General features: G+C 37.8%; 1 protein-coding gene across 2 annotated transcripts in view; it reads right to left on the bottom strand.

The window, feature by feature from the left end:
* The window catches only part of lrp5 (low density lipoprotein receptor-related protein 5), a 63,901-nt gene extending 42,376 nt beyond the window's left edge, over nt 1-21,525 (bottom strand). The window contains exons 1-5 of one of the 2 annotated variants that reach the window (XM_018678582.2): nt 21,227-21,524; nt 8,418-8,618; nt 8,030-8,246; nt 4,576-4,644; nt 4,248-4,376 (exon numbers count right to left, since the gene is read on the bottom strand). In XM_018678582.2, the coding sequence (XP_018534098.1) occupies nt 4,248-4,376; nt 4,576-4,644; nt 8,030-8,246; nt 8,418-8,618; nt 21,227-21,311 (701 nt within the window). In that variant the 5' untranslated portion in view covers nt 21,312-21,524. Of the gene's footprint in view, nt 1-4,247; nt 4,377-4,575; nt 4,645-8,029; nt 8,247-8,417; nt 8,619-21,226 lie in introns of both variants that reach the window. The other variant, XM_051073657.1, reaches the window with a different exon arrangement.
* Between the last annotated feature and the right edge of the window lie 4,214 nt (nt 21,526-25,739).

Here is a 25,739-nt window from a genome sequence, read left to right as displayed (position 1 = left end):
TGTAGCCACCTTAAGCATATACAAAAATTGCCTTTTGCATTTGAGTTTCCCATAGGAGAAGGCAAAACACGGTATATAGTAATATCATGCCAAAACAAGTATCAAAATTGCACAAAATGCAACCTCAGCCTCACCACTCAACCCACCCCAGGCTGGATGCTGTTTGAAATATTTGATATGATAGAAGTGCTAATACCTGAGTTCACATACCAAAACGAAAATTATGCTTTCTTCAGCTATACTGTTGAGAATCAAGTATTTTTTTCTACAAACCCTTTTTTCCATTTGATGAAAGAATCCAAAGCCAACTGCTGTCTAAACAACAACAGTGCAACAGCTCTGCACCTAAATAAAACACAATATAAAACTGTGTTGACACTGTTAACACTGTAACTCAGTGTAACCCACCTCAGGGGGTGCAGTTGAAGGCGGACGCAAAACACACAATGGCAAAGAAATGGACCTAGCAACGAAAATAGCGTTGTGACTGCATCTGCACTACTGCTGACTTTGTGCTGGAACAAAAACAGACGCCTAAGAGTGTTCATTAAACCACACAGAACAAAGGTGTTGCACAACTTCAACAACATATACAAACCTTGAAAATATGAGAATTGAAAATGTAAAGATTTTGACATTCTGGCCTGATGGTGGCACTAGAGGAACAGTCCGCAAACCATTAGGAATACTCCTCTGGGACCATGAATATCTAGACTACATTCCACAGCAGTGTGATCAGCAGTTTTACCTCAACTGGACAGATTCAAGTTTTCTTAAGACTTTCCTATTAAAACAACACATTTAGAAGATCGTGCAGCCCCAGTGAAGGTATGTTCTCTCTCTATCCTCAGGGCCAAACAATTACATAAAGCATAATGGTTAGAGAAGTGTGTGTGTGTGTGTGTGTGTGTGTGTCCGTGCGTGTGTGCATGCGTGCATGCGCAAGTGTTAGATTTGATCAGGGGAGAGCAGTTCTTTTCTAAAACACACTTTAGAATCACTTACAGAAAAATGTACTCACACAAACGCACATAGGCACAGGATCAAAGGAGGCTTGTATTTAGAATATCAACACACCAGAAACTGGCTTTCATCAATCATCATTTTTCGTCCTATGTGTGTGCTGTAAAAGCAGCAGTGCCTGCCAGCAGCAGTTCAGGGAAAAAAAGAAAGAACAAATTTAACCAACTCCAGATTTCAAAGCTCTGTTCAGCTTTTGTGAGAGTATGTGCATGTGTACAAATTAATTAGCAAACAGGCAAATTATTTCATTAGTGAAGCTGTCAGGCATATTCAGATTAAAGCCTCCCCTTCTAACGGAGTTGTTTAGAGCACATATATGTCTCTACTGTGACTTTATGACTATTAATACAACAGAATGTCATATCTTCCTAATATACCTACTAACATACTCATGCCCAAGGAGTTCAGTGGTTACATAAAGGCACTGAGCAGCATCAACTTATAAGAGGGAGAACTAATGTATATAGTGGTTGCAGAACTAGTGTGCTGTCGCCATAGGAATGAAGTTACAGGCTGAGGTTACAACATTTTTCCAACAGCATCAAGCATTTCCATTAAATTTTGGTTTGGATTTAATCCAACCTCTTCACCATATTGTAACAATTGTAGAGAAAGGCTGTAGGTAAAATTATGCTACACTTTCAAAAGAGCAGCTGCTTTTACAGTTATTTCTGACTACTTACCTTGTGGACTGGTTGAATAACGAGCTAATACAGTGTGACTGAGGGCTAAAAGCACAACAAAATTTTATCTTACTATTTTTTACTACTAGTTTTTGGGGAATTTTATGTCTTTTTGACAGCTGGCAGTTGAGCAATGACGGGGAAATGGAGAGATGGGGAATGACGTGCAACAAAAGTCCCTGGCTGGATGTGTTTGTAGTTCATGGGAACTGCCTTAACCCCTGAGCAATCAGGGCACCCCAATCTTAAATTATAAAAGCCCATACAGGTATGGTTTGAAATTTCTGTGGCAACTCCTTGTGGATGTACTGAAATGATTCTGCCTCTGACTGGATCACATTTTGAAAAGACCTCTCTCTGTGTAGTTAGTGATGGTCCATCTCCACTCGTGGTATTCCCCAAGGCTCCACCATGGGTCCCTATTTTCTTCTTACTATAACACATCACACAATTCTCCTCTCTCTCTTTTCACCCTACCTTAAAGTGTGGCCTTTTGGAACAACTATAAACACTTCTGACTGTACTTTGAAGCAGTCAGAGGGCACATTGTACAAAACTAGCTTAGTTTCAAGCCCCGATCTTCATGCTGAGGACACTGATCTATATCCTAAACTTAAGCATAAACATAAGTTGGCATGTGTAGATTTTATCTTGAAAGGTGATCCAGAGGGGCGCTGCATCTCAGACAGAAAATATGTCTATTTCTCATATCCCTTCTGATTCTTGTTTTCCAGTGTTCTTAGAGGTTCCTGTGGCACTTCTAGTGGAATTTCAACAATGCAGAAATGGTCAATAAGCAATATTGAAATTATTTTACAAATGGTTTGGATTTTGGTTTGATTGAGACCAACAACAGTTATGTGTGATTTAGAGTGCAGTGACGCATTTTTGCACACTCATTTTTATTTCTTATGAGGTTACTGATCTAGAAATTAAAACATTTTCACTATTTGTCTCTAACAGGAGTCTGGAGACTTTGCATTGTAGGAGGAGCACAAAGAAAATGATGGAGGAAGGCTGGATGGAAACAGAGAGAGACGATAAGACTTGGAGAAAGAAGGCTGCTAGATTGACTAAAGGAAAGAAGAAAATATTGAGCTGCCAGAGTGATGCACTGGGAGTGTGTGTGAAGCTGTGTGTGTTTTGACTGGGGCCTCCATACCACAGTTCTGTTTGTGTTGGAAAACTCTCCCATGCTCTCTCTCTCTACTTTTCTTGCATTCTGTCTGTACAGCTATTTTTCTTTTCTCCTCCCTTTCTCTGTTGGAAAAAGGCTGAACAGAGAGAAAACTCAAAAAAATTTCCTGCTGAAGTTTCAATAGAGGGAATATGGTCTGAACACCAAGTGTGCATGAGCTCTCCTGTTGTTACTGATTGGCGGCACACAACTTTCTTGCTTCTTTACATTTTTTTTGCACAAAGTACAGCAGACAAAGCAACACTCCATCTTTTTGCATGGATGTCGCCATTTTGATTCGATTCGTAATGTGCATATGAAGAATATGTAGACAACAATCTACTGCACATGTATGAAACATGTCCTCCATGCAGAGTCCAAGCAGTGTATGCAGAGTATGAATGGAAAAAAGTACATATCCAAGATGTCCACAGTTGTCCATGTATTTGTCCGCAAGCATTGAATTATAGCCAGAAAAGTGAGTGATGTTTGATCTAACCTTGCAAGTCACATTGGTTGTGGTTTAAAAGTTTTTTGTTTTTTTTAAGTCTTTCATCTTTGGATATTCTGAATTTTTTGCTGGGAATATTGTCCTCCTCTCCAGGTTCCCTATTTTTTAATTTCCATTTTTTCATTTTTTTTTCCTCATATATAGTGTGAGCTATCAGGCTTGAGAGCATCCACAGCAGCAAATACATTATCCATAGGACATGGAAGAAAGACAGAACTTCCCTGGCACACATGATTATAAATGTATGTTTTACATTTAAATGTGTGTGGAATTAATATTCAAGTAATTAGTTGAAGGATTACAGGATGAAGACAATGGAATATATATACAGGTTTGATCACTGGTTTTGATTCCTGTTAACAGTAGGTCTGATGTGGCCATGCATTTAAATGGCTGGCTGCAGTAATACTAGGGAAAGAGGGGATAGAGTGACTATAGCATGGTCGGTTACATGTTTCTTGCAGCAGGCCTGCAGGTTACAGAATTGCACCCAGTGTGCAGACCCAGTGCATGCCTCTCAAAATCTGAAACATAGCAGACTGTCAGCCATGTATGGCTCCTTGTTGATGATTGACTCATTGGGCCCCCAGACCCAATCACTTTTCCACCTCTTTCCAAACACTCAATAATCAGAAAATCAACAGAGGAACATAACAGCAAGTAAACAAACAACTCAGCTACTATACAGTGGCCACATATAGACACTGCTAAAGTTTGCTTTCTTGTTCTACAGGAGCCTTCCTGTGTGGTGCTGCAGATATGTCCACAGCTCCCACTACAGTGTCAGAGAGTACTGGCAATGTCATAGCTCAGGAAATTATCTCATTCACTCCAACACACAAAAGGTCCATACCGTGCTGATCCATCCAGGTTAGCTCTGTGAATGAAGCTGAGTTTAGCATCTGCCCAGTACAGCTTCTGCTCCACCAGGTCTATGGTCAGACCGTTGGGCCAGTATATGTCCACATTCACTATCACTTTCCTGTTGACACAGAGGCATACAATATAAAGAGACCAAAGAAAATATATAATTTGCTTTGCATTTAAATTTGATCTTACGACTGGAGCTTTTGTAATTGTTAGTGGGCTAATATATCTGGATGCAAAAGGGATACTGAACTATAAAATGTTATGTTTACAACAGAAGATGTGTTTGCTTAGGGTTTATATGATTACACTACCTGTTGCTGCCATCCATGCCGGCACGCTCTATTCTGGGCTCCTCCCCCCAGTCTGTCCAGTACATGTAGCTGGATAAAAAACAGAGAGGAAATATGTCAATAATATAAACACAGGGGAATTTTGCAGTTTCAAGTTAAGTATGAGTTCACTGACTCTGAAACACACCACAGTTAATCCGTGCAGAGTAAGTAAAGTTGTCATATCTGCCTGGGTGATACAATGTTACAATTCTTTTTTTCAATAGCTTTCTTTTTACAATTTGTCTCCATTTCTGTTCTGTTCTCATGTATATGTAATTTCTTTACATTGTCATTCATTTTCACTATTCTACTATCTTTTACGATCTCTCCATTTCCAGGCTTTGCTTTTAGGAGTATGTATTTGTTTAAATCTGTGAAAAAAAAACTGTGTCTTTTAGAAAAAGACCAAATAAACAAACAGTATAATATAATAAGGAAGTACCTAAGAAGTGTTTTTTTCTGTGCTGTAACTCATATCTACAATAAAAATAAAATTACCTGAAACTCAATGAACCCTCTGTTTGAGTTCACAGTAAATAAAAGTGGAGCACAGTAAATCACCCTGTCAAACAGCTACAAGACACACAGTTATGTGTGTGCACCTACAATTTCAGAATGACAGACAGATCTGCATTCCTTTGGACCAACAATGTAGAAATGACAATTACAGAGCAGGAAACCAGAGAGAGAGAGAAGAGGCATCTTCTATCTATTCTATTGATCTGATTCGTTGCTGTGTTGTTGTACATACCTCTGCAATATTTACAATATGAACTGAACAATGATATATGAAAAATGTTATTGTCAAACTAGGCATTTCAGCTTGTGGTCTTCATCAGGCTCAAGAAGGCACAAAGTGATCTGACCAGGTCTTAGTCTTGAGGCAATTTAATCACATTTAGACAAGAAAAAACTTAAATGACTTGATTTAAGGTGGCAAGGACTGAGTTAGTTTACAGGATAAGTCTGTTTAGTTTTTCTATATTTGCCTTATTGTCAGCAAATCCCATTAAAAGACCAAAACCAACAATGTGTTAGTGGATCTCTCAATATTTGATGTCTTCTCTACCTTATCTGTGTCCACTATTGCCCAATAAAAGTCTCACAAAAATATAGTTTTATTCTTGAGAAGCCTGTAGTTTTTAACAAATGTTACTCAAACAGGAGAAAATGCTTTTGTTGAGGACTGATTTCAGCGGTGAATGAGTTGACGAATATGTAATATCGCCAAACCTATTTTAAACCTAATTTAAAACCTAATTTAAATCCATTTACTAATATAATCTTAGCCAATCTACATAGTAATGTATATTTTTATGCAGATGATTCAATTTCATATGCCACTGACCACTGCAAATCTGCAGTTCTTTTTAAATTAATATATCAAATATAATCTTGTTTTAAATGCTGATTACATGCTAACTAATTACATGCTAACTAACTGTTGTTAGATATGACCCATGTGGACCACATGCAAACTGAGGCTGAAAAGAAGATTTTTAAATAGACACAAATCATGTTTCTCTTCTTCAAATCAGAGGACAACCGGAAAGTCTTTAACTCTGCCTACACTTGAAACCATATTTACGCATTTCTCTCCATAACCAGGTTATTCTCTTGATCATATAAACATTTATGAGTGCAGGTAGATAAGAAAGCCCAGGACAGGTAAAGTACCTCTATGTTGTCACTCTAAATACACAGACATATATAGTGTGAACGTACTAAATACACATTAACGCATGCATGTAAACTTATTTGCAAGTATGTTTTAATAAGTTTACATACTTATTTGCATAAGCTTTAGACTGATTTTTTTAACTGATGTTTTTTCTAGACAACAAAGCAAGTTCAACAGACTCAATATAATGTTTCATTATCTGGCTTGACTAAACCTAACAAGTGCAGTTTTGCTAAGCAGTCATATGATATGATGAATAAACTGTTATGAACACAATTTTTTTTTTTAAATCAAAGTAATGATGGGAAAGAAGTCATTAATGTCTGATGAGGCAATAATTCATAACCATGGGATATATCTAACAATGTGTGGATAATTTTTCTAATAAAAGAGATCAAAGGGTGTTGTTTATAGCTCCAGTTATTGTCAAAGAGTCTCCTCGTGTTATTCTGAGCTGCAGTGATGGAATGAGAATAAAAGCATCAACACTACAATAGTTGTTGTATGTTTTTGTTTACTGTATAAGCTCTCCCTCTGTTTGTTAAAAGTTCTGTTTTAAAACCAGAATGGACACATGGAAAGTCTGGAACAGCAAAACAAAAAATATCTATTGCTCTTTGTTATTTGCCACTTTATTGAAAACTCTTTTCATGACTGTCTCCTCTTTTCTGTCCCGCATCCACCTGAGCTGATATGGTATTCAGTATCTTTAACTATTTAAAAAATGACACATAATGTTCTTCAATACAGGAAACATGTTATGTAGTTAAACTGAAGTTAAAAATGTTAACTAGTTGATGGAAATGATTTAGTGCATTGAACTAAAGAGGTATCTTTATACAAGTTTGAAAATGCTTTGTAAAATCTGTACAGGTCATGGTGGGATACCTCTGTATTCTAAACCATCATGAAAACTGTTAAAACACCAACACCGCAGTTTCACATGACAAGATCAAATACCATTTAGGACAATTAGCAGAAATGTTCTTTCCTGCTGCACTGTATTCTAACAGGACAGAATCTACCCACAAGAGTAAATCTATCATCTGGAGAGCTCAGGCTTTGCTGATCCAACAAACTGTGTGTAAAAGAGAAGGGAGGTCAGTGTTATGTTTAAACCACAGAGAAAGGAAACTCTGCAGAGACCTTCTTTCTTTCACTTCACTCTCATGATGTGACTCTGCTTTATATTTCATTGTCATTGCACCCTGCACCTTCAGTTCAAGCATGCTAGGCTAGCTAGGACATTTAAACATTGATTATACTACATTGCACTATTTTAAGATTTAAAATGAAAAAACAAACTTTTGGGCATGTTGTAAAGCTCTTTAAAGAATATGACTTGCTTTTACTGAACAATCTAAGGGATGCCTTTAAAAGGTCTATTCAACCACATTACAAAGAAAGTTACCTCTTGTGGAACCAGTCAGGCAGTTTTGGCCCTGTGAAAAATGTTCACTCTGGACTGTCTAGAGTAACAGGCACACTAAGTGTTTGAGGAATTTCTGACATCACTTGTCTGTCTCACAGTTCTCAGTTTGTGATAAATACTGTTTGTTTAGTCACTATCCTTCAGGCAGCACTTTCATGACCCCCAAAGGTCTCCCCTGATGTGAATCCAGAGTAATTCTGGAGGATGAAACTTAACTTATTTTCTACTTCTTTATACTGATAGCAGCCTTAAAAAAAAACATTATCATCTAAAAGTACTATGAAGAAGGTGTGTGTGTGTGTGTGTGTGTATTTTGCTACCGTTGAGCAGGGTTGAGAGCAACAGCCCTGGGCTGGTCCAAATCCATCCAAAACAGGACCTTCCTGGAGGTGCCATCCAGGTTGGCAACTTCAATCCGATTGGTCTCTGAGTCTGTCCAGTACAGCTTTCTACCCAACCAGTCACAGGCCAGCCCATCAGGACTGTCCAGTCCTGATACTACCACGGTCTGGCCAGTTCCCAGTGCCTCTTTAAGGGCTGCAATCACAAAACATACACAGTGTGAAATGGTGACAAGGAGGCGAATGCATTCTTTAAAATGCAGTGAGCCGCATGCAGCTTCCAAAGCCACAGTTACTGTTGCTCTTAACTCTTTAAGGACACCTTTACTAAACAAGAGAATAAACACACAGGAAACAGTTTGCTCACAGTTGGATGACTGGTTCCAGTGGGTCTGTTTGATGGCCTCCTCACTGACATCTGTCCAAAATATAAGGCCCTCAGAGTACAGGAAGTCCACCGCTGCTGCATCCTCTAGGTCACTAACAACAATGGCCGACTCACCCCGTACACCCTCTGCATCTACCAATCGTACGTCTCGCCGGTTGGCAAAGAGAAGGAGAGGTGAACCTGGAAAGGAGAAGATATTCTAAGTAACATTCGAAACATTACATTCAAAACTTTTTTTACAAACAACAAGATGATGGAAATACATGTCAAAAATCCTACAACTGTGTAACTTAAGAACCTTACTTATCACTCCTTTTGAATGCTGTTGTTCGTTGACAATATGAAAAGTTAGACCTATCTGCAGCCATCCTGTCCAGCCCAGCAGTGACAGAGGCGTGATTTGGGTTATTTGCTTTAAGGCTGTAATGATGTTTCTGTTGAATAAATTATACCAACTGCATTGCCTCTTGTTCGCTAAAACAATGTAACTGAATCAAATTCCTCTGGCTTTAGTAATATTTGACATGAAAAGCTCTGAACTGAATAAAATGCAGTGCTCTGAGTAAAAAAGTAATGAATAGGCTCACAGCGTTACACAACAGGTTCTTGTTAAAATGTATGCATTCAGGAGGGCTTTGTAATCTCAAGAATATTTGATTAATTTTTGTTTTGGAGGTAAACTTACATGCTTTGAGTGGTTGATATGACTAGAAAAGCACTATATAAGTACAGTCCATTTACCTAGTCCAGAAGACTAGCAGCTCTCCTGGTATTACAGCTGCACCCCCTGACAAACATAGGGGGGACAGGCCCATCTTGGCTGTCAAAGAGGAAATACTCCCCTAAATGTCAGGATATCTCCACCTTTTTTATCTGTCACTTGTGAGTCCAACACTTTTGTGGCATTAGTTCTACAATATCACTGGGGTATTGCTTTAATACCTTCACACATTTGAACTGAATAAACAGAAAATAAGTATTAGCCAGACAGTATCATGAAGCAACTTCATTCAACTTCCTGAACATAATTTGTTCCAAAGTCACAATAAAAAAACATTTTCTTATGCATCCAGCTGATTTTGACCTTTGGTAACACCATTGTCCAGTCTACCATCAGTCTAAGAGAAGTTTAATTCCACTGATTGCAAAGCTGACTGTTATGCTGATTAATTTAAAGCTTATTGTATTCTCACAGATTGGTACTTCTATTCTCCCGCACAGCCTCACGTCACGGTCAAGTTCACAGCAAGGCACCAAAGTACCAAACAAGCTTTGGCAAAATAAAACTTGTTTGCATCAGACAAGACTGCTTCTCACTGGAACAAAGCCCAACTATGTGTCAAAAACATAATATCTCTAACATTATTGCCATATGGCAACAATCTGCAGAGGCCACTGAAAAGAAAAAAGGACCAAAACCAGAGGAATTTTCTGTATGCCCAAACAAGTCTTACATTTATTTCTGTCTTTGAATGCTTCATACACTAACAAAAACAAAAAAACCCTACCTTACTATATCTATATGAAATGTTTAAGTATGAAAATAAACATTTTAAACCCCAAGACTATGAATATGTGTGTGAGTGCATGTCAGTAACTCATGAGATGTTGTCCTCCCACTGTTGGAGGCAGTAGCTGTCACAGCAGCTGCCACAGTGCCCCTGGGGAAGCTTGTGGTTTGGAGCTGGCAGGGTGGCAGACCTGCTACGCTGTGGTTTGGCACGACCATGCCTACTGTAATTCCACAACATTAAGACACACTGCCTCTGTCAGTATGGGCACTGTCCCAAAAAGAGACATTGCATTAGAATTATTTCAATTAATTAATCCTTAATTTATTTATAAAGAGGATTTTGTAACTGATATCGATGTGGTTTTGAACTTTGAACCAGTCCATTTATAGCCTACACAAGCATGCTGTTATAGCCTCAACTAAAAAAGAAAGCTATGAGAGTCTTCACGTGTTCATTATTTGTGAATTCCTTTGTTTAATTTTTAGTTTTTATAGTATTTTGGTGATTACATGATAAGACCTAATTAGACTCAAATGCATAGTGAGAGGGTGTCTGTGTTTCAGGTCTTTGTGTCAATGAGTAATCACATTGAAGGGAATCCTTGAATCCTTGAAGACTGGTTTGAGTGTAAAATTGAACTGAAACAGAAAACAGTGCGTTTCAGTAATCAGTAATCTACTAAAACAACCATTTGAAGCTGACTCTAGTTAGTTTTTAGTTTTTAACTAAGCTTTCAGAACTTTTGGGTATTTAGTTCAAAGTGTGTCACATATCAGACTACAGTGCTGCACTGACTTATGGACTCTTTAAACAGAACATTCATTCACACCATGTCTGGAGCTCTGAGGGTGAGTTATTGAATACTTCTCCATATTGCAGTTCCATAGCAAGTAGCGATGACACACAAATTAGGGGTGGGCGACCTGACCATTTTATATCATGATTGATCTTGAAGACATCCAGAATCTACATTTCAAGTGAATTGTAGAGATTTAACAGTGTCCTCCTACAAATACTTGGTCTACCAACACAGATCCACACCACATTCACAAACCAACAGAATGACTGCCAGCTGTGCTGATTGGCCAAAATTTATCACGTCTCCATCATATGGTCTTTTTTAACGCGTGAAAAACAGTTCAACGTGAGCTAGCGGCAATTGCGGATGAGGAATTTGTCAGACTCACAGTCAGATATTCTGAAAGTTATCAGTAAACTAAGAAGTCTATCTCAGGTTTAAATGACCATTAGGACCATAGGCCATAGGCTGGTGCAAGTCTGGATATTCTCAACAGTGCATTTCAAAACTGGCAAGAAGATGTAGATTGTGGATCATGATTGAGTATTACAAAGATTGTGATATAATTTTTTTCATCCACCTTTACAGATTCAAGTAAAAATGTAAAAGAAAATTCAAATGTGATTTTTTTTCAGTTTTCTGATGTTTAGTCAAAACAATGATTGAGAAAATAATCTCCATATAAATTAGTAATGATTGATAAGATGAATGTTTGTTGATTAAAAAGTTCCAATTAAACAAGAAATTAAAGTATCTTACTACACAGGAACCAGAAAGGTAAGCTTCCCTCCACTAGGCTGAGTTACTATAAAACAACAGCAGCAATATGACTGCACAGTCCAGCAACACTGATCGACAGGCACATCCATCAACAGAGAGACAGATATAGATCAGAATAAATGACAGAGGAGAGACAGAAAGAGAGAGAAGGGCAGACCACACACTGAGGCCTCTTAAGGTCACCTCAGGCCTAACAGAGACACTCCAGTGAGGATTAGTGCTGGCTAACCTCCCTACAAGCCAGCCGGGGTTTCCTGGTGACTGAGAGGACAAGCCCATACGGCTGCATAAAAATGTTACTCTCACACATGGAATACACAGACAGACCAGCTAGACACAGCACTAGAATTCAGGCAAGGGGCAAAGTTTAGATTATTTCAGACACTGTAAACATAAATGTGCTGATTTTATATGTTGGTCCTGTAGCCCCCGTCACATTTCTGGAAAATTCACATTTCACATTCACATTTTCTGAACACTTCCAACCGGGACACAAGTCTAAACTGAACGCTGGCAAGTTATTGTCAAGAGAGCAACAGTACAAGGTTTAATACATACAACAGAGTTTAAATTTTTCACTGTCTTAAGAGTATATGTATCAGTTATCATTTAGAAGACATAAAAAAATTAATAAACCAGGAAATACTGTGAATAGGCCGATTTTCAGTTGTTATGATAATCAGAGCTCCATCCCTGTATTTTCAAGTTTTGAAAACAGTAGCAAAAATAAGCAAAACACTTTACATATGGCATGTGAACAAACAGGAATTAAATGAGAAACACAACCTCACAGCTTGATGTTGGGTAGGGACATTATGCAATAAGCAGCATTTATGTAAGACATACCAACTGTCTGAATGACAAAAAGACATTTCTTTAGCAGACTTGATTAATCTGTGATCATTTTTGGATTCATGAATCAATCATTTGGACATAAATGTCACAAAATGGTGAGATGGCCTCAAATCGTAATTTACTAAATCCCAAGGTAATGTCATCCAATAGTTTGTCCAACCAACAATTCGAAACCTAAAGATACTGAGTTTATTATCATATAAGACACGGAAGACCATTAAATGATCACAGCAAAGAGGCTGGAACTAGGTTATGTTAAATAGTTTTTCTTGAAAAATTACATAATTAACTGATTGTAATATTTAATAATAAACTTCTTAACTAATAGTTTCAGCTCTAATCAGGTGCAAATAATACAATTGCAGTTGCAATAATTCTGTGTGTTGTAACCAGACAATATAAGGGAGTGATCATGATCATCGACTATGAGAAAAGAGAGCTTGCATTGAGACTTGAAACCTTATTTCTTTGGTAACATAATGGTTCACAAGTGACGTGTGTGGAAAGTAGATTGGAGTGTGTGACTGCAAGAAGATATTAACCTGAGCCAGCAGTCTCACGTGGCTCCAACACGGACTAAATATACATACAGTAGACCCACATCATATGTGTGTCTGCCATATGAAAGCCACAGTACCAGTGAGCCAGCATACACAGCACCATGGCCCTGGCACTGGAACACCTGAATGGAATGGAGCCATTATCAATGTTATTACACCTGTGTCTGACAAGTCAAAATGTTCTTCTGGGAGAGGTCCATTCTGTAAGTGTAATAGTTCACCAAAGCCAGCTGCGCGTTCTTTTTAAAGAGAAAGACTTGAAATCAGACCTGAAGGACTTCCTCTTGGAGGGTTGTGAGCATTTAAGCATGGCCCCATTAACAATAATTATGATTACTTTTTAATCTATCCAACTATCCAACTCTATCTAACAACAGTTTGACTCAAGTGAAATGTTGTAAATTATGCACACATTTTATAAATAAACCAATAGTTTTTACAATGAAACATGACAAACATTAAATTTTAAGCATTAATATGTGTCTGAAGGCAGATTACATCACCGCACCTGGTGTGTGTGTGTGTGTGTGTGTGTGTGTGTGTGTGTGTGTGTGTGCATGAGTGCAACACAACACAAAAGAACAGACCAAAAGAACTAAATTTGAGTTTGTCAATGGGATTAACAATCAAAGTATGAGGGGGAGAAGTGGCTGAGAGGGAGTGTGTGTGTGTGTGTGTGTGTGTGTGTGTGTGTGTGTGTGTTTGGGGGGAGGAGGTCGTACTGAGATGGCAGCTTGAAAAGAAAGAAGGGTCCCAAAAGAAGTTTTTTTTAAGTATAGGCAATGCACTGCTGCACCCCTTTCACACACCACACACACACCACGCACGCTCGCACAAACACACACACACACACACACACACACACACACACACACACACATACTTCTCTTCTCAGTTCACGTGTTTTGTTCTGCATGGAAAGCTAACAGGCTCCCTCGCTTTACATCTTATCGGAGTCCATCTTGTGTATGTATATGTGTGTGTGTGTGTGTGTGTGTGTGGTGTGTGTGTGTGTGTGTGAAGGGCTGCAAGGAAGGAAGAGATTTTCTTCACACCTCCCCAGTTGGGACAAGAAAAATGTGTGTGATGAGTGTAGGGAGCATATTTATGCAGCTCAGTGTGTGTGTGTGTGTGTGTGTGTGTGTGTGTGTGTGCATGAGGGGACCCCAGAGAAATCAAGGTAGACTGCCACAGACTTCCTCTTTCTCTCTCCACCTCTGCTCCTTCTTTCCTATTTCTCCCTCTCTCCTCATTTCCTCCTCCCTTTGTCTTTTCTGTCCATTCCGCACTTCTCCCCCTCTCCTCTCTTCTCCTTTCCCTCTCCTCTCTCTGGAATTTTTCATTTCATTTTTCATTCCCATCTTTCTCTCCTCTGTCCTCCCTTGTTCGTGTCTCTCTCCTCCCTCCATCAGACTTGTATGAAGTCCAAACAGCACAGAACCTCCTCGAGTTTCACACTAGAGCAACACAAACAGGAAAAGATATCAATCTCTTTCTTACATTCCTCCTCAGCACTGTCACCAAATCTCTTCTCCTTACCTTCAGCCATTCAGATTTCCCTTCTAGCCCCTAACTCTTTTCCTTTCCCTGCTGCCAGGACTCAAATTCTGATGCATCTTATTCACTGACCATCTGTACAACTGAGGTATCAGATATTTCCTCTTTTTCATCAAAATGTTTAAGATTTTATTGTCTAAAGACAACATTCTATTAGCTGCTGAACACTAATAATAAAAGTTCTGAGAATCAGTCAGATATAAAAACATATCAATAATCATTTTAACATTGTTTAGATTGTGTCTTTCTGGTTGTTTGTTCAATTGTTGCATTTCCTAATGATGGATGAGAATGAAAATACAAAAAAGTGGTCTAGTGAAAAGTGTTAGTAGCTGCTCTGTTCTCAGTCAGCCTTTGTTAGGTCTTGCCCTTTTTTGTTGAGTGCAGAGTATGCCTCCATCCAATCAAAAGCACAGATTCAATGTATGAAGTCTGGATGCAATGGCCCACATAGTCCAGGCTAATGGAGGGGAGTGTGGAAATCACCCATTGGTTGGTCTTAGAAGTGGAAAGAAGAAATACTCAGGGGTTTTTTTGTGTGGCCCACCCAAATAGACAAGTCCCCACCCAAAAAGGAAATCAAAACTTAATACATTTGTTAGTAATGACCGAAATTTCACCGTATTGCTGTTTGTGCTTAGACATTTAACATATGAGACTTTTCCTTTAAAAAAAGAGAGAAAAGAAAAAGATATCTGGGGAAAAAAAGGCATTTGAGTTGACTTTATATTTTGCCTTCCCTCTGAAGACAGGACCATCGTATTCGTACCAGGTGATGTCATGTTTAGTTTGTTAGTCAAAAAAGATAAGTAAGTAGGTAAGTAAGTAGGTAAGTAAGTAGGCTACGACGAGGTAAATGAGAAGTTTGAACTAGGGCTGGGTGATAAAAAAAATTAAATCTTTTCTTTGTTTCAAGCTTGGTGATAATTCAGAATTTTAAATGTTTTTTTTTCCCCTTGTAAAATGCAGTAAGACTAACACAATTGAAACATAACCGTTTTTAGGACTCTGGAAAGACGTGATAGGCATTTTACACAATCAGCATTTTACAGACCAAACTACTAGAGAAAATACTTAGCAGATGAAAACATTATGAAAATAATGACAGCTGTACCCTGAAAGAAATTAAGTTTAAGAGTTAAAGTTCTCATAAATTCAAGAAGGGCCCTGGTTTAACTGGCATTTTTACAGAGGATTAGCAGCGGAACAACAGCTTTGATTAATCTTTCTGAACGTTGCATTCAATGATTTTTATAATTAACTGATGTAGGCAGTGTCATACTTAAAACATCAGATGTTTGATTATGGCAGAGCCAGTAAAAGATTCCAGTTTTCAAGATCAGAAAATAAATGGTTTAGTAATAAAGTGACCAGTGGTAATGGATATTCTTCCTGTTAGTGTTTGTTTGTTGCAGATACATTTGATGTGAAGTTAGGACTATGAATAGAAGTCCCTTTGTAAACCTAAGAGCATTACGATTACCCTGAAACCCTTCAACTGTGCCTCTTCTTCACAGACAAATGATGTCATTCTGGTGAATAACAAATGTGAACAGTCAAACTACTGTAGTTTAACAAAACTGACAAAAATCTCAATGTAATCCTCACTAAAATCAAGGCAAGAAGAAATAAAAAAAAGATTTCAAATTAAGCCAAAGAATCTGTGAAAGCAGCACTAAGCTCTGAGCAGACCTACAGTCAAAGGAGGACCCCTGATGACTGTTAAGCCTTACATCTACATCAACTATTTTAACTTTCTCAGCCTGCCAGATTAACCATGCTGGACATGAAGAGGGACTGTGAATGCATTTGTGGAACCAGGAACAAGCTACGTTGGTTTTGGCAGGAAATGTTTATAACTACAGAGAGACAAACCAATACCAGCTAAATCTCTTAATATGCTCACCAAACGTGTTCTGCAAGGTTTAGTTTTCCAACACTCATTGCAATGCATCACAAAGCTAAAAGTACACCAAAAGTCCCAAACACTTAACCATCTTACCTCGGATCCCTGTCCACCTAAACTGGTTGACAAGATTTGTGCAAGGAGCTGGTCCTGGATATAGAATTTGCCTCAAAAGTTCTTGAAAATGGGCCGTTCTAGTTTGGATTGGGTATGCATCTCCTTGTTCTTCATTGTTGGGTGTTCAATGCTCCAAGACAAAATGGTGGTAAAGCTGTCAAATCATGACCATGGACATTTATTCTTGGCCTTTGAAAGAGTAGTTTCAGCCATCTCCCTTGACAACTGAGCAAACTTCATCTAGTGACAGCAAAGTTTCCCAGTATGGAATATCTTAACATTCAATGTTAACTTTCAACACTTTCAAAATTCAATACTACAGGCACATATCATCTGATACCCAACCCTAATTAAAACTGATAGTCTTACATCATGTCACCATCCAAGAAAAATGGTCAGAGCAAAGCAAAAGGACACTGAATGCACTACGGGAACCATTTACTAATATATAAATTATGATTCCTCAACAAAATCCTTGTTCCTCACTAAAATAATGCAACATCTTTTCCATTCATTGATAAATTAATTGACAAGTTCTTTAGATAAAATGACAGAGTTTGGCTTCTGTTCTTGCAATATCCCACTCGTCTAGTGTCTAAGAAAATGAACAACAGTGAAGAAAAACCCCAAACCCCACGAACACTCACAGAACTGAGGAGACAGTCCTGTCTGTATGTGAATGTTACATGTGTCAAAGCATCAAAGTTCAGCAAAAATAGCTTCTTTGTATACACATACATCTTTGTATTGAGTATATGAGGTATTCCCAAGAACTGCTCCAGGACCTGTTACAGTGGGAAATGTGTAGATAATATTAGCACTGAATTCAACGATGTGTTGAGAATGTGAGCCAGTTACAAGTTTTTCTTGCCCTATGACCAACATTTTTTTAGATGATCAGTTATACACAAACTCTTCCAGTTTAAACAATAAATAACTGGAACTTTTGGACTTTGTTCCAGGAAACCTCACTCAAAACCCCACTGACAATTGTAACAACTATATTTCAATTCAATTTTATTTATATAGCACCAAATCACAACAAAAGCCATCTCAAGGCACTTTTCAAATAGAGCAGGTCTAGACCATACTCTTTTGATTTTTTTACAGAGAGACCCAACAGTTCCCACCATGAACAGCACTAGGTGACAGTGGCAATCTAAAACTTCCTTTTAAGAGGCAGAAACCTCAATCAGAACCGGAATGGTTCTAATAACTAAAACTCCAGCCTTGGAACAGAGCCTTTCTCAATAATATGTTGTGTGGTTCATTTTTATTAGCCAGAGAAGGACCATAGTTTTTTGGAAAACAATCTAATATAATTGTTTAATTAATATTGCTAATATATGCTAATATTTGTTTATCTAATATCATTGTTTCTTTAATATTTATGTCTTTTAACAGCTTTTAACGAACCCTAAACCTTCACAGACTTAACATTATGGCTTAACAAAAGAGGTGAGTCCATGATCTAGATACTGTGACAGGTTTTGGATAGCAGAAATTACAGCTAAAGAATCTGAAAATTTACTAAGAATCTGAAAATTTTCAAAACCAAATTATGATAACATCCTAACCAGTGCTGCCTTGTGTGCAGTTTTGTTAATGGTCACATAGTAACCATTGTTTAACTTTATTAACATCACAAAGGTTTTGATGTCTAATAGCATCTACACAATGGATGCTGATTTGCCTTTATCTTTTTCCTTATTTAATTCTTCCATCCAGTCTACAGCTGCACTTACTGCACTAACTTTGTCTGCAACAATACACAGCTCTTGTTGTTAACCTGTATTTATGCTGATTTTGTCAGATGATTATCAAGAAATATTTGTTTGGTCACCTGGGCTGTTTGTCCAACTCCTTGATTTATGTCTGTGATGCAGTTTGGTTGTTTGCCAACTTAAAGGGGAGCAAAGACCTGGAAAAGGCTGTGTTTTTAAAGATTCCAACAGATTAGTTTAGATTAGGGTGGTGTAGACATAGTGGTATCATTCATGAAAAAACCCTACTATATACTGAGTGATACAAGTCTGTTGACACTCACACACAGCTGTGATGTTTGCCTGGCAGTGTACTGACACTACTTTGGTGTTCTTGGCCAGTGGGTGTGAAGTGTGCGAACATGCAGTCACCTCAGTGCCAAACTTAGAACATCATTCTTGTTTTTTCTGAACCAACAAGAGCCAATGGCCTCTTCACCCCAGCAGATGTATACACTGTATACATCAGACTTAAGCATTAATTTATTAGTGTATTTGACTGTCAATCAACAGACTTCCTCAGTTCCTCAGTGCCCTGTGTTCTGAACAGAGGGGAGAGGTTGTAGAGAGAAAACAGGGCCTGTATTGGTTTTGATGCATTTCTAAATCATTTGTCTTCATCTTTTATATTGACCATGATGCCTGAGAGTAAGAATGAGTGGTGATATGGTTTGACTTGAGTAAAAGTTAAGTAAAAATTACTCTGAGTAAAGGTTTGTTGTTGCAATTTATAGATTTTTGCCTGTTATATCATGGCTATGATGTAGTTCTGAGTCCATAGTTGCTGTCAGTTCTTCACAGATTCCACTAATAAGATGTGTTACTGTTCTGTAATTATCAGTCACATTTGACACCTTCAGAATGCAGTTTTCCAAGCAAACCTAAATTCCACAGGTAAACAGTCCACCTTAAATCTTGACCACCCATATTTCCTCAGTTTCAAACAGAAGTAAAAATAATTAAAACAGCTGTTGTTGCTCTGAAAAATATGCAATGCATCCATATAATGAGAATTTGAAAAGTAGAGAAAAGGACTGCGTGGGCTCAACGATGACACTCATTTAATCAAAAGCTCTATTAAATATGTATTTTAGCTAATCTGCAAAACAATAAATTAAGGCAAAATTTAACTAAATGTGTTGTGATGGCAGTGCTGTAATCAAAACAGTATACATTTCTCACACTATGAGGTCTGATGATCTGTTAGGTATAACAAAAACTATCTGAATTTAAAACAGTCATCTAAATAAAAACAGTATGAAATTAACAAAATCAGGATGAATGAACAGTACAAAGAAGCCAATCACGTATTCAGTAAACCTTAATACACCATGTTCCATACTCCATGTTGTGTGCTATGAACACAAATCTGCTGCTACTCAAAAATACTGAGATTTCTCACTTATTAAAGAAAGATAGTACAAAAAGAAACTGACTTGTCCAATATTTTCTTTTTAAAACATGAATCAGTCATCCTGGTATAAGAGTGTTAGTATCTGACAGGAAATGATGTGTGTATTGATTCTGTCTGAAAGTGTGAGCATGAAAAGGTACTGTTGTGTCTATATGCACAGCCCCTGTGGATATGTTTCCTTTGTTTTTTATCCTCATAATTTACACCAAAGAGTAAACTCCACATCATAAAACCTTTTTTTGTTTTTTTTGTTTTTTTACTTTAATTGTGTCATTCAGTCTTCACCACAGTTGCATGCTGTAAATAGTTTTTAGTTTGTTTTATAACATTGTTCCTACCAGTTTCTTTTCATGATAAACTGTTTTGAGCTTCAGCCTGTACATAATAACACCTAACTCAGATTCGAGATCTGATCTCTGGACCTTAACAGTCATGTTTAACTGGCTTAGTGAAGAAATAATCAGGAAGCAGGATCATAAAAATCCTCTAGATAAAGATATATCTGAGTGGGCAGGGCAGGCCAGCTCAGTCAAACTGACATTTCAAGCTAGAATAAAAAGTGAGAGCATAACCTTCCCTCAGCCTGTTGTAATTAACTCACTGTAACTCATCATTTTCCTATGAAAACTAGCAATGTGCATCATTATGATATCTAGTTTACAAATAATACTGTCTCTTACATGTGATAGCTTTTAAAGAACAAAGTAAAGGTTATGTCTTTATGAAAAAGTTAAATCTCATCACTAGCTTTAGATTTGAGGATAGTACCTGCTTCTTTTAATGGAACACTAAGTGAGCGATGGTGGGTTTTACAGAACATAAAGTATGAAGCTTTAGTTTTAAGATGCAAGCAGGCAAATGAGAGCTGGTCGTAAGACCTGACAGAGTGCCTTGCATGAGAGAAAGCTAAGCTCCGCCTCTGACTGGGCAGTTTCAGGCGATTAAATAAGACCGCAAATCAGGCAGTGGAGAAACTAAGGCTCATAAGGACATTGATCCACAGGCAGAAAGTCTTAAACGTGTCCAGCAGCGCTTTCTTTCCCAAATAAACATTCCGGTTTTTTTCACAGTGAAGCTGAGAGTCTGCCTGACATCCGACACCGAGCAGGAATGGCTGGAGCTGCCGAGGCCCGAGAAAATAGCCAAGGCTGACTTCAAACTTCATTTCTGCTCCAACAGATAAACTCATAAACTACACCGGCTGTACAAAGCATGAGGGACAGTTTAGTTACACTGGGTTTGTCCAGCAGTGTGTCGCGCACACCAGCGCAAAGTTCCGATACTTTCAAGTGCAACTACTGTGTTGCTGTACCCTTGGGACATAAAAACTTCAACTTTAAGACAAGGAATCACAGCTAGCTTTGCACTTCGTCTCAATGTGGGGAACAGTAAAGAGGGGTGAAGCAGCCACACGCAAACGGAGCACAGCACGTTAACTACTATGTTCTTATCATTTTTCATCCTGGTGGCTCCACAGTCGTTGTTCCCTAAGGATCCATGTTGTGAACAAAAAGTCAACGTACCGTGAACCGCCGACAGCAGGCAACTCCTCAGCAGTAACACCGCCAGCAGACCGCCCATTTCAAGTCCTCTACGCTTTAAATCCATAACTCCCACTCCATTTTCGGGTATTTACTCCTTAATTAATTTGCAAAGACGTCCACTTTTCCGTGTGTTCGTGAACACATATGGGCCTGTATTCCGCTGTACAGCTAGATGTGTGGCTACATGCGTGAGTGTGCGCTGCTCTGCGTGTCCTTCTCTATCGACTATACTTTTTCCCAGTTAAGGCGCTCGCGCTACTTTATACTTTGGACTGTCGAGCTCGCGCACGGAGAGAAAGGGCAGGCGGACGTGGTGTGACGTCATCCAACACGAGGCAGCAAGATTTTTTCCTCCAAATTAACAAATTTGACTTTTGTGTTAATGTCATACTTAACGTGTTTCGTGCACAGACACGTAGCCTACGCTTTAAAATGAATGTTGCTGAGCTGGTTTAAAAATAGACACCTTTGTTCTTGTCTATGTTAATCTAAAATTGGATCTGAAGAGGTAGGGTACTTCGTAATAAAATGAACCTTTAGACAATTAAGTGTGAAACAAAAGGAATCACTAATTAACACATTATTGACTGATGTTGTCGAGCTTGGTTTGGTTGTGGAGTGAGGGGTTCGAATGCAGATTATTAATATACTCATATCATTTACAAGCAATATATAAACATAATTATGCAGTCAATACGTAGTCAGGAACTATTGTTTTTAAATATATAACGTTCTTGGGGGGTTATTATATTTTTTCTTTTCAAATAACAGAAAATAATAAAAATAATAATTAAATGTGTCAGTTTTAATACATCTAAAACTATGTAATTCTACGGTTAAAATTTTTAAAAAAATAAATAAATAATAATAAATAATAATAATAATAAAGTTATTGATACAAAAACAGATATGTCACTGTGGGAATCATTTACAGTTTTGCCCTTTTTTAATGATTGGCATGTAAATGTACACTTTTTCACGTGATTTTACTATATATTATTTGTAATTTGACAAAACAGAAAAAAAAAACTTGTAAAACAACATCATTTAAAATAAATAGAATAAAATTGCAGTTAAAATGTTTCTAAAAATCTGTTTTTACAGTATACCAGTCGGTAAAAATATCAAATCATCCACCGCCCACCCACCCTGCCCCATTTTTCATATTAGCAATTTCCATTAGTTGCATTGAATGGATGCAGACTGCATTTTAGTTCCAGCTCATAAAGCATGGATTTTCAAAAGAGTAAGATAATAACATAGCCTACTATAAATGAGACATTTTAAAGAGGTGCACTATGCCTGCATGCTACAGTGTGGCATACCAAGTCCAATTAAAGTGTATGGATAAGAATAAAGGGTATTTAATAAATATTTTCATAATACTTTACAAAAATACGGCAACATGTATCAGCATGTTTGCCTTCCTCAGGGTGTCTTCACACACAATGAACCCAAATGAACAAGTTGTCTAATTCCACACACCTGTTTGAAGGTGAACCCAGAACATGTAAATATATATTTGACCACTCAGGAATATGTTGACCAAAGAGACATAATTAAGTGTGTAAACCAATAGAAAAGAGTACAGTAGCTCATAATATGTCATTTTGTGAAGTCTGGGCTGCTGCATTGTTTATTGCACCTCTCAAAATGTTGTAGTGAACAGTGGGGGTAAAGTTAAGCTTTAACAAAGATTCAGTTAACAAATGAACTATTTTCGCTGACACTAGAATACATGATATGATTTGACCACAACTATCAAAAGAGGGAGAGATCTTAAAATCTCACAGACATTCTTTTTGCTTATCATCATATTGCAACTTCAGCTGGCACAGCGGCTGCCAAAACAATTGTTGCTACCCAGTGGAAACAACTGCCGTCTCTACACATGATGGTTGGTATTTCACTTTTTTGGACACATTTATTTTAGAGATTTCAGATGTTAGAACATATACTGCCAAACAATGTAACATCAGTCTGTTAGATCATGCCAGAGAAGAGATCAAGGCTTTTGATTATCCAGCCTGTGTTTATTTGAACCACTTGTAGATATTGGAAGACTGTCTTGTTTTGTATGTGCAGAGTACTAAATGGCATCACACAGAAACCAGATCATAGTGGTATAATTATGTGGGCACTTTTCTTTTTGTATGAGGTTGAGGAAAATCCAAAATCAGCCTGATTATTGGTTTATATCTAGTTTGTCTATATTTTGTCTCTATATATGACAAGATAAAATTACCTGTCTACTAGAAATTATAGTCATATCCTAGGAAAATTGTTTTGCCCAAGGTACCTACATTTTGTTCCATTTTTGTCCCACATATAAGTCTCCTGTTGGGGTGGTTGATGGGACTACAAAGCTCAGCCAAGGTCAAGGTTGAATATTCATAATAATAAAGAAATACAGTGATCATTTTTGAAAAAAATATTCAATACTTAATCAAGATCATTATCTTTTCAGAATCTTAGCTAAGCGCTGTAAGAGCCAAAACAGAACCATAAAAAAGTGGATACTGTTTTGCAAGATCTTATCAGAAAAACAAATGGAATATGTTGTATATGTTGGTTGATGTATTAATTAAAAATGTTTCCTCACTGTGTTGATTAAAAACATAAATTGCGTTCTTATTGAAATGTATTTTGCTGTCACAAATTATTAGTACATAAACAGAATTTCTAGGTTCTCTGGGGCTGTTTCATGGTTCTGGCTTGCCCCCTTTTGTTCCAATTAAAGGAATAGTTAGATGATCAAAAATTCATGTCTGTGTTACCCTTGTGGCTGGTTAAGATGTCGACCATCACCTTTGTTGCATATCATTCACTCCCCTCATTTCCTGTCATCTTGTAAACAAAGGCAGAAATTAAAGATCGGGGACTGAATGTTTCACATATCAACTTGTCATCCATTCACACTGGCTCATAAACATCTTGTTTGTCTGACTGCACATCTGGGTTGCGATGTTCTTCAGTGAAGTACATAGCAATAGATTGTCTGTTACATCTTCCAAGAAAACAAAGAATAACAGCAGAACATCCTTAACGAGGGGAATAAATTATTTCGGTCAATATTTTACACTGGACTCTGCAGCAGTAAGACAGAGCTTAAGAGAACCCAATTGGAGGGACTTAATGTCGTCAAAACAAAAGATGGACACACATTACTGCGCACGCACTGATGGAAACAAAGATAAAATGTCCCAGATCTCTGTCTTCACACACACCTAAAGCCAAGCCAACCCTGGCATTTCTTTTCTCCCCTCTCTGGATGCCTTGCTTCTCTGCTCCAACTGGCCTCCACTCTAAAGGCTCTGTAAACTCAAAGCACATGTTCTCCTCCTCTGCCTCCACATACATGTGAGAGAGGAAGGCAGTTATTCTTCACCATAGAATATGCAGTACAGACCAGGTATTTTTAGTAGAGGTAGTGGTAGCTGGGTTGTAGTAGCACAAGGTACTGAGATTTTTTTTAAAGTACACTGTAAAAATACTATATAGTCCCGTCTTTACCAATTTTTGAAAGTAGAAGTGCAGTATTATCATTAGAATACTATAAGCTATCAAAAGTACATACATCAAGAAGACCCAAAACTAGCCCAAATTAATATTAATTAAAAAATGTTATCTCTCATTGTTTTTATTGTGCTACATATAATATAAACTGCACACATATGTCTTTATCTTTTTGTCTCATGGACAAAAAGATAAAAAGAGATGTTCTTACATGTTGGACAGCATCCCATCTGCAGCTCTTTACTGTTACTTTCCCACTAGGGAATGTTTAATTTCATTATGTTATGTTTCAGCACTCATTTTATCTACTGTCAACCTTAAGGGGCCATACTCTATCCCATCTTTTCATTCTGTTTCTATGCTCTCAGCCTGGCTCTGGAATGCTGCAATGAAACATATTTTCTTTCCCCAGTCACCTGCAGCCCACAGCCGCTGGCCTCGCTTTGATCCACACACTGCTCTCTACAAATATCAAAACGATCTCTGCATTGGTCTGTGTTCTCCGCTCTATAAAGACTGAGGCTTAGGAGTAATATAGCTGAGTGTAACAAATACCTTTCTCTTTCTCTGTGGGTAACAAGGAACAGGTGAGGCTCCCAACTGTCTGAGGCCACAGTGAGGAGAGCACTTTTCATAACCAAAACCATTTCACATGTGCAAACCTCTAATCAGACTCATACTCAGCTCACTGCAGAACTACATGTGAGTCACACAATCAGACTGAAACACCTGCACTACAACATAATATGACATTGAATAAGATATTTTGGTATATAGACTTTAATCTGATTATCAGTGACATATCTCTTTAAGAACTGGTGAATAAAAGAAAATAGTTTTGGAGTCAAATCTCACTCTTTTTCTCTGCAGGTGTAGAGTTCAGTAGGTGCTTTCATTTCCCTCATCATAATATGTTTTTGTATGTGTGCACATGTGTGTGTTTGCTGCACTAGTGGTAGAGCCTAAGCACGGTGAT

Source organism: Lates calcarifer, linkage group LG10 (assembly GCF_001640805.2).
Source record: "Lates calcarifer isolate ASB-BC8 linkage group LG10, TLL_Latcal_v3, whole genome shotgun sequence".
Taxonomy (NCBI): domain Eukaryota; kingdom Metazoa; phylum Chordata; class Actinopteri; family Centropomidae; genus Lates; species Lates calcarifer.
This window is presented reverse-complemented; position numbering and strand designations above follow the sequence as displayed.